Source organism: Terrapene carolina, unplaced genomic scaffold, assembly GCF_002925995.2.
Source record: "Terrapene carolina triunguis isolate 2854851 unplaced genomic scaffold, T_m_triunguis-2.0 Scaffold112, whole genome shotgun sequence".
Classification (NCBI taxonomy): Eukaryota; Metazoa; Chordata; order Testudines; family Emydidae; genus Terrapene; species Terrapene triunguis.
Genome location: NW_020664463.1, coordinates 20,404,036 through 20,417,710, shown reverse-complemented (window position 1 = coordinate 20,417,710; position 13,675 = coordinate 20,404,036). Strand labels below are relative to the sequence as shown.

The 13,675-nt window shown below is 44.3% G+C and overlaps 1 protein-coding gene across 1 annotated transcript in view; it reads left to right on the top strand.

Moving 5' to 3' along the window:
* Positions 1 to 1,661: 1,661 nt before the first annotated feature.
* The window catches only part of GALNT8 (polypeptide N-acetylgalactosaminyltransferase 8), a 30,481-nt gene continuing 18,467 nt past the window's right edge, over positions 1,662 to 13,675 (top strand). Inside the window, exons 1-3 of the mRNA XM_029911667.1 lie at positions 1,662 to 1,704; positions 3,574 to 3,880; positions 7,609 to 7,775. Of these exons, the coding sequence (XP_029767527.1) occupies positions 1,662 to 1,704; positions 3,574 to 3,880; positions 7,609 to 7,775 (517 nt within the window). The remainder of the gene's footprint in view (positions 1,705 to 3,573; positions 3,881 to 7,608; positions 7,776 to 13,675) is intronic.

Sequence of the window (13,675 nt, the reverse complement as noted above, 5' to 3'; positions counted from 1 at the left end):
TTTCTGTATGGCTTAGTGTTGTGGCATGACATACTGTTTGAAATAAATGTTGTAAGCAAGAGACTCCAAGGTGTTGACCTTGATATATCTGGAGCAATGGAACAACTGGACAAAGCAAAGTCATACCTACAGTCTTACTGGTCAGATGAGGGATTTCAAAACGTTCTGAAGAGTGCACAGAAGTTGGCAGAGGAACTTCACCCTGAAGCTATTTTCCCACCTATTCAAGAATACAAGAGTCACCGAAGAAAAAGACATTTTGATTATGAGGCACAGGATAATCCCATAAGAGACCCCAAACAATTCAAAGTTGAATTCTTTAACCAGGTGCTAGATTGTGCAATACAGTCAGTTGAAGAACTTTTCATGCAGCTCAAGGAACACAGCAGTATATTTGGGATGTTGTATGATATTCCCAAACTCCTCACTATACCTGAAAAAGACCTACACCAGCAGTTCAGGGCACTAGAGACAGTGTTGACACATGATGACATGCACAATATTGATGCGAGTGATTTAGGTGATGAACTGAAAGCCCTTTCAAGATACATTTCAGCAGGATCCACTCCAAAGGCTGTTCTGAAATATATGTGCACAAATGAGATGACCACCCTCTTTCCAAATGCTTTTGTTGCTCTGCGCATACTTCTAACACTTCCTGTAACAGTTGCCAGTGGAGAACTCAGCTTCTCCAAGCTGAAGTTAATAAAAACACATCTACGCTCCACAATGACACAGGAGAGGCTGGTCGGCCTTGCAACCATCTCAACAGAGCATGAGCTGGCCCAGACTGTGGCCCTTCAGGAAGCAGTTCAAATCTTTGCAACCAAGAAGGCACGGAAAGCACTACTTTGATTATTCAAACAGATAAAAATGCCAGTGTTTATAATGCGGACAAGAAAAGTTACATTTGCTGTTCAGGCGTTTGAAAGTTAAGTGTTACTTAAAATTTTTGAACAAGGCATTTTAAGTTGTTAGTTCTCCTTTATTGGGGTAGGTAGCAGAGCAGTACCATGAGAGGAGTAGAAGAGGAAGAAGGCAGAATTGAGACCTTTCAAAGTTTTGGCCCAAGTGAGGGGGTATGAGGGCGTCATTTGAGTCCCCGCCTCAGGTGCCAAAATGTCGTGGGCCAGCCCTGGCGAAGACTGTTTGTTTAATAACCTCCATTAAGGAAATAAACATCCGTGTGAAAGATTGGGTGTGGCAGCACAGGCTTTGGAGCTAGGGAGAAACCTGGCCTGGTGACAAATGCGTGTAGTCTTGCAGCCTTACTAAAGCGAGTTGTCCCACTGAAATCAACCAAATAAGTGCTTCAGTATCAGGCCTTCAGGCCGTGCTGTCATTAGGATTTTCCCCCCCATCATCGTTAGGCCTTTTCTGTTCCACCAGACTGGTAGCAATGGTGGGAGGGATAGTGTAGCCAAGGCACTGCCAGCTGCCATGGTTTTAGAATCAACATGTTGTCTAGAGCAGCATTTCTCAAATGCGGCCAGCAGGGATCGGCGCCCTGCGGAATGCACAGCCTCCTTGGGGGCTCTGGGCAGCACCTCTGGAGTCACTTGGGGCCAGTGTGCGCAGTGCCGGAGGCGACTCTTGTCAGTGGCTGCGGCGTTTGGTCACCGGGATGTTCCCCAGGGCAGCTCCCCCACTCCTGCCTGGCCATGGCACGGGGAGTCTGGGAGTCTGGGATTCTGCAGGTGGCCAGTGAGTTCCCAACCCACCTTCCCCGGGGCGGGTTTCACTCAAGGTCCATGGGCGGCAGAGATAGAGAGATGGGTTGGCGTTTCCCCCACATGGGGCCACACTCACTCTTTACAGTTGCTCAACAGCTTAACAGCTCTGGGCTGTTGCAGTGCTTGGTAGCTCCCTGACAGGGTGAGGGGCTCCCGCTCTGTGACATGCTCTGAGAACAACAATAGGAGCAAAGTCCATGTATGCTGAATGGGGAGCTCTACTTTCCACTGCCTTCCTACTACATAAATAAATTATCTGTTTTTCCCTAAAGTTAATTGCGTATTTTAGGAAAAATTGTCAGAGCGGCCACCAGCAAGAGTTGGTAGCCGCACTCTGAGGCCACCAAAACATTTGTTGTGAGAACCCCTGGTCTAGACTTACTCTGCCGTTAGATAGGCTTGTGAATACCAGGGAAAGGGGATATAGAGCAGGGATATACAGCACAGTGATCAGCCAGAGATGAAAGCAGCCCTTTCAAATGTCTCTTAGGAAGCTCCAGAAGTGGCTCAGAATATGTGGGTTTACTTCTCCAGCTCTAGTAATAAGTACCCCAGCCCAATGACCACACCATCCTTAGTGACGGAGTATGACTCCAATTCACCTGGGCACCTGCTGCTTTGCATATCTATGCCAATTGCTTTTAATATCTATGAAAAGTAACAGGTGTGTTCGGTTCAGTATTTGAAAAAGACACTGCTTTTGTTATTCTAAATCAAAAGGCAAAATATCTCTTACAAGGGCTCTGCGGCATACGAGTCTTTAAGGGACATTTTCCTTTTGAAATAAATACAGGAATTTACAATCCAATAAAATAATCATCAGGAGAAATAAAGTTAAAATGTTAATATTAAAAAGTTAATATGTAACAACAACCCTGCACACACTGATGGCACTCCTGTTTAGCGAAGTGCAAAAATAAATATAAATTCCTGAGATATATACCTATAGACAGTTTCTGTGAATCCCCTGTCTTTTTGATACAGCCTAATTTGCCAGTTCCCCCAGAAATTTATCTAGGCAAGGGAGATATTATTAAGCAGCCATGTAATGGGGATAGGGTGGGGAGGTCGTTTGTGCTTTATGCTTAGAACTATTCTCATAGCCCATATCGCATAAGCAACATTGTTCAGATAAGGCCAGATGCTGATCTTAGTTATTTCAGTGTATCAGCACAAACTCTACTGAACTCCTTGAGTCCTGTTTCTAATACCACTTGTACGCTGGTTTTCTTTCTGCATCTCTCCATTGATTTCAGTGGAGTTTCTCTTTATTTACACCAGGGAAACTGAGAGCAGAATGGTTTCAGGGGGTAGCTGTGTTAGTCCGTATCAGCAAAAACAACAAGGAGTCCTTGTGGCACCTTAGAGACTAACAAATTTATTTGGGCATAAGCTTTCTTGGGCTAAAACCCACTTCATCAAATGCATGGAAAAAAAGTAGGCAGGTATAAATATATAGCACATGAAAAGATGGGAGTTGCCTTACCAAGTGGGGGGTCAGTGCTAACGAGGCAAATTCAGTTAGGGTGTATGTGGCCCATTCCCAACAGTTGACAAAAAGGGGTGAGTATCAACAGAGGGAAAATTATTTTTTGTAGTGAGCAGAATGTGACCAATATATTGACATTGTTAAGACTAACTTTTGGAATCCTGCCTTTACAGATTCCTTTTTATAAAGAAGCTAGAAACTGATTCTCCTCTCATGCTAGTTTCATGCTAATTGTAACTGCATTGATTTATTCCTGATTTAAACCAGTGTGAGGAGAATCTGGCCCATTATCTTTATTACACATTATTCTCTCTTGTCATTAGACCCTAAACACACTTTATTTTTAAGCAGCAAATTCCATGAAAAAGCCCTCTCATAATGAAAGAATGAAACAGAAAGAAGATGACATAAAGCTGCCAGAGGAGTCAAAGGGTGAAATGCACCAGGCTGAGAAAGCAAAGGAGAAAGACAAGATGGAAAAGAAGGTTGTGCACAGAAAGCTGTTTCCAGATTCACATCTGTTCAAGCGCTGGGGTGCAGATTTAACAGAAGAGCAACAAACCACAGCCCAGGATCTATTCACTAAATATGGGTATAATGTTTATCTCAGTGACCGTCTGCCCCTGGATCGGCCTATTCCAGACACCAGATATCCCAGGTGCAGTATGAACTCTGTATACATTCATAGGCAGATGTATGAATGTAAAGAGGTGCTATTCAAGGCCCCAAGCTGATTTGGAATGGAAGGTTATAAGGGATCCATGAGCAGATCTGGATTTGTGCTGCATTTAGTTTGATGTGTTGTTTATTTCCCATTCTCTTCCTTCTGTATTTTACAAAGAGCAGAGGGTAAAATGCAAGTCAGGAGGTCAGAGTTTATAGGAGACGTACGCAAAAGATATAATGGGGAAGTTTTAAATAAAATAGGATCTTGTTACCAATGATACATGCTAGCATAGGGGAAAAATAAAAGCAACATTCAAAAGACCTTCTACTCTATGCTATATTTAAGCTCCACTTGAGCTCCAAGAGTGAAATTGTCCCCTGTGCACAGGGCCTGCTCAAGGAAGAAGAAAGCTAGAAATGACAAGGAAGCTGTATTGTGTTTATACATAGCAGACAGTGTAGTCAAAAGGAGAGGTCACTGTGGGGCTGTTAGGAGACATGAATTCCATGCCAGTGATTCACTGTGGGACATTGTGAAAGTCACTCAACCATTCTGTTCTTCACTTTTTCCATCTAAAAAAAAAAAAAAAACAGGAATATTGATACATACATATCTGTGTAATGTGCGTGGATAAAAAGGTCTATGTAACTACCTAGGTATTATTAATGGTAGAGGACAGTAAGCCCAGTATCCTATGGAAGTATTATGATAAATGGCAGGTTGAGCTGGGAGCTGAGATTTATGAAGACGGAGAGACTGATCATGTGGCAATACATGTAAGGAGCCAGGACAAAAGTCTGGCTAAAAAACAGTTATTCAGGGCTTATATTATCAGCGGCAGTGTGCTACAAGCCTCTTGAGTACTTTCTCTCTTTCCCTAGTGCACTGTTCAAGCTCATAGACGTGATGCTCCAGTCATAAACATCACTCTTCTACAACTGTAACTAGAGCTGGTCAACAAATTTTGATTTTTTTTTTAATGAAAACCAGGGACACATTATTTGCAAACTGTTTTGTGAAAAATGTTCCCATTTTTTGATCAGCTCTAAGTGTACGTTCATTGACTTCAGCAGTGTTACTCCTGATTTACACAAGTGTAAATGGGATCAGAATAAGTTCTATCAATCTATGGAGGTATCCCCCCTCACCATAATATCTGAGCAATTCTGACTCTCCTCTGATTTGCTCCCCAGAGGTCCCTGAAGCTGCAAAAGGGCTGTTTTAGAGATGACTCAGAACCAACTCTCTTGAACTTTGGGAGAGTTCAGATTCAGAGCTGAATGAAAATATTGACACTCAGTTCCTACCTCAATAATGGGCCAAAACAAAACAATACTGAACAGCAGCAAAAAGAAAAGAAACTATTAATCTCTCTGCAAACTGGTCATGTGGACCTGAGGAAAAAAGATAAATTCATTCTTATCTGGTTAGGAAATCCTCCAGCTACCCACTCAACCCTTCTCATTCATTATAACTCTCTTACTTCACCACTTTGGCCAGCTGGGAAAGATTTGTATCCTGAGAAGTAGATTGTGCCAGCTGTAGTGGGTACAGCAAGCAACTGAAAGCTTTCTCCAAAAAAGTAATGGAACAAAGCATGTGTAAACAGTATAAGGAACGAGGCGTTCTGTTGTACTGTAGGTGAGCATCTTACATGGTGCCAGCTTCAAGGATATAGAGGCATCAGATAATGCTCTGTTTTATGAGGGAGAAGATTGTCAGTTGCCAGGCTTGCTTACAAAGTGTTGGCTTGTGGATTTAGAAGAAGGAGGCACAGTCTGGTCTCTTATAAGTAAGGCTTTAGTAGAACTAAAATAGGATTACATAAGCCAAAGGACGGCAGTGTGCTCCTAGTTGTGTATCTAGTGAAGCTGACTCTGGACTGCTTCCAACCGGTCTTCCTAGCCCAATCCCCTTCTCTCTAACATGTGCTCTGCTCTTAAAGTCACAGTATGTACACCTAATGCCTACAGTGGAAATCCCAGTCCCTGTCCCTGAGGAGCATGGTATAAATTGATAGGGCCAGATTCTTGTTTCAGTTACACCAGTGCAAATCTGGAGTAACTATTTTGAGCCCAGTAGAGTTAATCTGAATTTGCACTGGCATATCTGAGAACAGACTATGGGCCATATATAGAAGATGCAGGATAATTTAAGATGTGACGGGGTATTAGACTTAAAGAAAGCAAGTTGGAGACAGAACTAAGAAATGTAATGAACATGATGAAATTACACAGAAAGGATAAAGGGGAGATTTTCATGGACACAATATGAGTCGGTTGCATGACTGCCCACTGGGCCTTTGAAAATCTTCCTCCAAATCAGTAGGTGCTGAAAGAGGTTATAGCACCCTCAAAGATGCTCAAATCTAGACACAACAGACTACAGCGCCTCTGGTTACAACTTGTTAGGCAAAAGATCTAGGTGTCACTGGGCACATCTTAGGCTATGTATATACTACACCAGGGACCGGCAACGTTTGGCTCACGGTGGCCAGCACATCCCTCGGCCCGCGCCGCTTCCCGCAGCCCCCATTGGCCTGGAGCGGTGAACCGCGGCCAGTGGGAGCCACAATCGGCTGAACCTGTGGACGCGGATGGTAAACAAACCGGCCCGGCCCGCCAGGGGGCTTACGTGCCAAATGGGTGGGCCGCATGCCAAACGTTGCCAATCCCTGTACTACACACTGCTGGCGGCAGCATGTAGGGTATGTGCAGCTACACTAGGATTGGCAACTTTCTAATTGCACAAAATTGAACACCCTTGCCCCGCCCCTTCCCTGAGGCCCTGCCCCTGCCCTGCCCCTTCTCCAAGACCCCACACCTCTATCCCCCCTCCCTCTGTTGCTGGCTCTCCCCCACCCTCACTCGCTCATTTTCACCAGGCTGGGGCAGGGGCTTGGCTTGTGGGAGGGGGTGAGGGCTCGGGCTGGGCCAGAAATGAGGGGTTCACGGTGTGGGAGGGGGCTCCAGGATGGGGGGTGCAGCCGAGGGGTTCAGAGTGTGGGAGGGGCTCCAGGATGAAGCAGTGGGTTGGGGTGCAGGGGGCATGCGGCGTGCAGGTTCCATCAGGGAGTTTGGGTGCGGGAGGGAGCTCAGGGCTGGGGCAGGGGGTTGGGGTGCAGGAGGGGTTGCAGGCTCCAGCTGGGGGTGTGGGCTTATGTAATCCTATTTTAGTTCTACTAAAGCCTTACTTATAAGAGACCCTTTGTTGGAGGCATGAGGAAGTGTAGGGCCCGTGCTCCATCCCAACTTGTCGCTCAAGTCCATCTGGCGCACGCATACCTAAGTGGGATTTGTGCAATCACTTAAGAAGAAATGTAGAATTAAAGTAAAATGGAATTACTCTGAATGGGTAGCCAGTGTTCAGAACAAATTATTTCCCGCTTTGTGCTAGTTGTGCTTAATCCTGAATATGAAGATGCTCCCTTCACTTGAAATCTTTCTCCAAAAAAGTAATGGAACAAAGAATGTGTAAACACTATAAGGAACAAGGCGTTCTGTTGTACTGTAGGTGAGCATCTTACATGGTGCCAGCTTCAAGGATATAGAGGCATCAGATAATGCTCTGTTTTGTGAGGGAGAAGATTGTCAGTTGCCAGGCTTGCTTACAAAGTGAAAATACTGCGTTGACTTGTGGATTTAGAAGAAGGAGGCACAGTCTGGTCTCTATTGGGTCTTTTCAGGAATCCTGCTAATATTCTTCTCACTCTCTTACAGCTGTAAAGAGAAAAAATATCCCCACGACCTCCCAACGCTTAGTGTCATTCTCATATTCATGAATGAGGCAATGTCAATCATCTTACGTGCAATTACCAGTATAATTAACCGAACGCCTTCTCATTTGCTGAAAGAAATTGTCCTGGTAGATGATTACAGCTCAAATGGTAAGTGACACAGTTAAGGCAGAGACATCTTCATTTGCTTTCGGGTGCCCCTTGCAGGTGACAAACCATGTTTTAACAGTGCAAAGTACTGAGTCTGACTCTGCAGCCTTTTTCAGTAGCTGTTTTATTATTTTACCATCATTTTCCACCAACCCACTGGATTGGGGATAATGAGAACTTGTTGTTACATGTCTAAACCCAAACTGCACTGGAAATTACTTAAACTCATGCTCATTGAACTGCAGCCCATTGTCAGGCATTACTATATTAGATATACCATATCTAGCAAAAATAGATTTGACAATCACCTGTTTAGCTGTAGTATCTTCCAGTAAGGCTATCTCTGGGAAGTGAGAGAAATAATCTAGGACAAGTACATAGTTTTTTCCAGTCAACATAAACAAATCTATGCCTACTGTGCTCTAGGGGGCTAGTTTTTCTTGTGCTAAAAACATGGCTCTTTTGCTTGACTTGGCCTGTATTTTTGGCATATGCAACAAGCCTTGACAGATTCCTCAATATTGCTGTTCATTTGAGGCCAGTATAAATTGTCTCTCACCCTTCTCTTAGATTTTTTCAATTATTAAAAGACCATCATGTATCCTTTTAAACTGATTTTTCTGTAACCATTTACTAATCCCCTCTAGGACTGAAAACTTCCCCTGAATCAGTGAAAGGGGCTGGGAACATGCTGTCCTAGCCATTCTGTTCCAATAGCCTTAATTATTTTCTGTAGGGTTTTATCCTGAGCAGTAGCTCTGGCAATCACAATCCACATTTCATGTGAGATTGCACAGGGTTGTTTTTTTTCCAATCAGATTGACCTATACAATGTCTAGCTCTGGACTTGCTCCACTGCATTTTTTGTCAAATGCTCTAGAGTGTGTATGTCTGCAGAGACCAAATCTCTCCCAGTTTTGTACTTAATTTACAAATCAGACATTTGTAGCTGAAAAAAGCAATCTCTGTATTCTCAGTGAGTTGTTTGCCAGGCCCCTTTTGGTAATGGCAATAAGTGGTATATGATCAGTTTCAGTTAACACCTGTGTCCCATAAATAAAGACATGAAACGTTTCAAACTCATGGATTAAAGTCAAAGCCTCTTTCTCTATACTGATACTCCGTTTTTGTAAGTGCTCATGACACACAAGCCACTGCTCTCCAATTTTGACCATACTGCTGTAGGAGGACTGCACTCTTACTCTCCTTGGAGGTGTCTGCGGATAACTTAGTTTTGTGCTTAGTGTTCTATTACCTCAGGACTGGGGCCTCTTTAATGAATGCCTTCAGTTTCTCAAACTCTTTATTAAGATTTGCACCCCGTGTCCATTGAACATCTATGCACAACAATGTTCTCAGTTTGCTGGCTTGGTCAGATAGATTAAGGACAAATTTCCCTATGTTGTTCACTGTTCCAAGGAATCATTGTATCCCTTTCTTGTCTGTTGTCTGAGGTAGGTCTCTCTGTGTCAGTCCTGTTGAAGCTGTTTCTCTTTGTATGAAATTCTTAATCATTGGAACCCGGATCTCACAGGTGGGTGACTGAGCCACTAGGCTATAGAGTCATTGTTACTCTTTTCCTGGCCCAATTAATATTTAAGTATTTTATACACACCTTCAACAGGCGAGATTGAGACAGGTCTACCCCAGAATACCCTATAGCCCAGTCATTAGGGCACTCTCCTGGGAGGTGGGAGACCTGAATTAAGTCCAATGAGTGCTCTAACCATTAGGATATAGGATATAAAGGGACATCCTTCTCAGTTTTGTGCAGTAGGTAATTTCTGAGAACTCCTGTTGGATTGGGCTTTGCAGGCCAGATAGATGTAGGAATGCCCATTTTGATGATTCCACTGGGGTTTAGGTGCTGAGCAGCTCAGTGGCATCAGGACTTGGGTGGCTTTGCAAGTGTCCATTGTCAGAAATGTAGGCATCTAGGTGATTTCACTTGCAGAAACTTAGGTGCCTAGGGAATTTAGGAGCCTATAGGCTTAGGTGACATCTGAGCAGGGGTTTGGAGGATCTAAAGTTTGGATTTAGACACCTAAAGTGGCGGTTAGATGTTTAAATCTCTTTATGGATCTTGCCCCAACTTTTCCCCCCCCAGATCAAAATGTCATGTATGCAAACCTTAGTACCCTCTAGACCATTAAAAAGTTGTATTTTCCAGGTATCAAACACAAACCAAATAGCATTCTACAGATATTGTGTCTGCCAAAGCGAGTGTTGACTGCACAATCATGTGCTCTGTTTTTCTAAGGGAACCTGATAGAATTCTGCTGACACGTCAAGCATAGAAGAATATTTGGCAACAGCCATCTCTCCAAAAATGTCTTCCTTTGTAGGTAGTGGAAAATGTTCCCTTTTCACATATATTTTACAATTATTTTGGGTCTGTACATAAGCGAAGGGGTCCATCTTTTTCTCTATCCTTACCAATGAATGTGCCCATTCCAGGGACCCCTACTGGCTCTACAATCCCCAGAACAATGAGCCTACCCTGCTCCTTTTTTAGCCTCTGCCTGTGGGGTGATGAGAAGTTTCCTAGAGGTGTGAATTGTGGCATGGGTTGGGCTCTTTCAGTTCTATTCTGTACTCTGCTGAGAGCTTTCCTATCCCCTAGAAAGCATCCTCAAACTCTGCCTTAATTGTTTTGGTCCCTCGTCTCTCCAGTGAGTGCACCCTCTTGATGGGACCAAGGCTTTGACATGTTTTTACCCAATAACAGGTTCTTTTTTCCCCTGGTAATATTGCATGCTGTATCTCTTCCAGTTTATTTACCCATACATCAAGCTTGTATATTCTGCTAGTGAGGATCAGTTCACCACTGTAAGACCTGTGTTTTACAAGCTCAAAAGTTTATCCCTTCCACAAACAGGAGTAGGTCCAATAAAAGATATTACCTTACCTATCTTATTTCTCATGTCTTGGATTGGACATGGCTACAACACTGCGAACTTCTGTGTTTTACCTGTTTATCTTTCATACCTGTGACTTTTTTTGTGTGTGCTAGTAACACTTTCTGGCAACATGGCTTGTGCAAAAGTATCTAACTTAAAATTAATAAGTGTCCCATTTGCTTTCAGGTTGGCAGGCCAAGAAACTTGTGCTGCAATGTTGTCCATTACTCCTAGGAAGAATTCAGCTGAGCTAGTGGTGCTGTCAATGTCCTCCTTGTCCACACAATGCACCATCTGCTGCCATTTGCAAACTCTTGCAAAATGATGTGATCTATTGCAATTCCTGCATCTTTTCTCATATGCTGGGCACTGTTTTGGCTTGTGCTGGTTGTCACAGCGTGTGCAGCTCCATTTGCTGTTTTTGCTGGACTCTGACTCTGAGTGCCATGTGCCTTTCTGCCTCAAGTGTCTTTTTGTGTGTGTCACAGGGTCCACTCACCAAAGGTGGCGCCTCCTCCTGGCCACTCTGGGGATTAGCTGATTCCAGGTCTGACGCCTCCTTTCTGCTTCTTGCCATGCACCCTGCCTTCTCTTCCTTGCTCTCAGCGAGGCAAGATGCTTGGTCTTCGTTGCTTAGCCCTCCATTCAAGTCACATGTGTCTTCCCCTTCCAGGGTATCAAACTCTTCCAGAGCGAACTGTTCCAGGCAGTCTGCTTTCCACTGCCTGGTTTATACCATTTCCCCAGTGGCTGGTAAGGGAACCTGGGCCTGCCCTCTGCTCCAGGTTCCAGCCCAGGGACCCTCTAGCCAGCACCCAAGGACTGTTCCATTACTGCCTGTTCCCTGAGCCTTTCCTTATTTTCTGGCTTTTCCTCTTTCCCTGGGTTTGCCAGCCCCACCTTCCAGGGAGTAGCTATAGGTTACTTGACTCTATAGCTCCAAACATACCTCCCTTCTCCTAGTGTTAGCCAAATGGGCTCGTTTCCCCCTGGAGCTGCCCAATTACCCCAAGGAGGCACGGGAGTCTAGAAGACGGCTCTGAGTTTTTATTGACCAGTCAACTGAGTGGGTGCTCTCCTCTGCTCATGCCAGTGAGAGAGAGCCCCTTACAAACGCAGAGCGAACCTTTTTATACCTAGCAACAAACAACTTAACATGCGTACCTTGTACGTGTATGCGGAAGGAACATTTCAAAAGGCCTTGTATGCAGATTGAGAGAGGCAAAGGAATGGATACATAACAGGATGCAGTTTAACATTTGCTTGAACTTATCACCTCTTTCCACAGCACCCCCCTCCCCCCCCGCACTCCACTCTGAGGCATATGTTAGCAGTGCCTATTTGTCTCACCTAGGCTGGTGGTTTGGCCGCCTTGTGTTATCACATAATCTTGCTGCACAGAAGGCTGCAGCGAGGGTTTGCAGAAGCAGCCGTTGCTCCTAATGTAACAGCTGAGATAATAGGCAAATAGTTGACCTTTGCTCTAACACTAGGGAGTGACTGCAGACTACTTCCTTGCAGCCCTTTACTGCTATCAGTTCCCTGGTATATGGAAGCCCCACCTGTTCCTGCACAAGTCATGTTTCCCTAACTAGGGCCTTCCTCTCAGCCTTAATTCCCTCACCTTGAAACCTAATAGGTTAATTGGCCTATCTGGCCTCCATTTAAAAAAAAAAAAAATTAATGGAGATATCCTATCTCCTAGAACTGAAAGGGACCTTGAAAGGTCATTGAGTCCAGCCCCCTGCCTTCACTAGCAGGACCAAGTACTGATTTTTGCCCCAGATCCCTAAGTGGCCCCCTCAAAGATTGAGCTCACAACTCTGGGTTTAGTAGGCCAATGCTCAAACCACTGAGCTATCCCTCCCCCCTAAACCTTCAGGGTAAGTGTGGGGTGAAACACCACATTACAGTGTGGTATTTTGGATTCTCCATCATGTCCACAGTGTCAGAGCACTGTCCATCCTCATTCTGGACTGGGTGACTTCCTTTGCTTGCAAAATTCCAGTTGCTTAGTCAAGGTTTAATTCTGCGTTTCCCAGTAGTCTCTCTCTCTCTCTCTGAGTTTTTTGTTCCAGATGTCAACCACAATCAGGTCTTTTGTTAGAGGCTTAGGTGGGAGCTTCTGCCTCCAAAATTGCAAGATTGTCTCTTCAGCGTTAGTTCAGTTGCAAGCTCTTTATAGTTTTACTTTCTTTTTGTACCCTCAGGTTAAAAACATCTTTCCCCTAGGTCTCATTTTTACATGGAGTGCAGAACTCCTCAAATTTCTGTACTGCACCTTCATAGCTGGTCCCGTGTGCCTGAACTGAACACCGTTGAATGCATCAAGTGCATCACAACCTGCTATTGTCAGAAATAAGGCTACATTCTATTTTGCTTTTCACAGGCCTTCATTGCTTGCAGATGCACAGTGAAGTGCTTCTTAATTCTCTTCTGATTGACTTCCATGTGCCCAGAGAGTTTTAGCTCTGGTGAAGCTTTTAACTGCTCCAATCTTCCACCCAGGTTATTTTCTTTAATTTCTATTTACTCCTGGGGCCATGTGATGTTCAGGAATTGCTCTGAACCCAAAGTGTTTGAAAGAGATCCTCTGTATTCAGTGACACAGTTCCCAATTGCCTCTGCATAACAGAACATGGGTTCTGCGGCACCCTGCTCCCTGTAAGCTGCCTGTCTTTGAGGCTAAGCCACTTAACGGTACAGTTCCCAATACCACATTTCTATAATTCTCTAGGTAGATCCTTCTTGTTTCTGCCTGTGGAGAAGGAAATGGTGGCCCTATGTCCCAGGAGAGCACATCCCTACTCATATTACATAGACGTGTGTTTAGCATTTTCATATATCAGACATTAGACCTCCAACTTCCTTATTGTGTCCAAAGAGCAGGCAATTAGATGTCTAACTGCTAGCATTTGTATCTACATTTAACTGCACGTATGGTGCAGTTAACTGTAGATACAAATGCTAGCAGTTAGACATCTAATTGCCTGCTCTTTG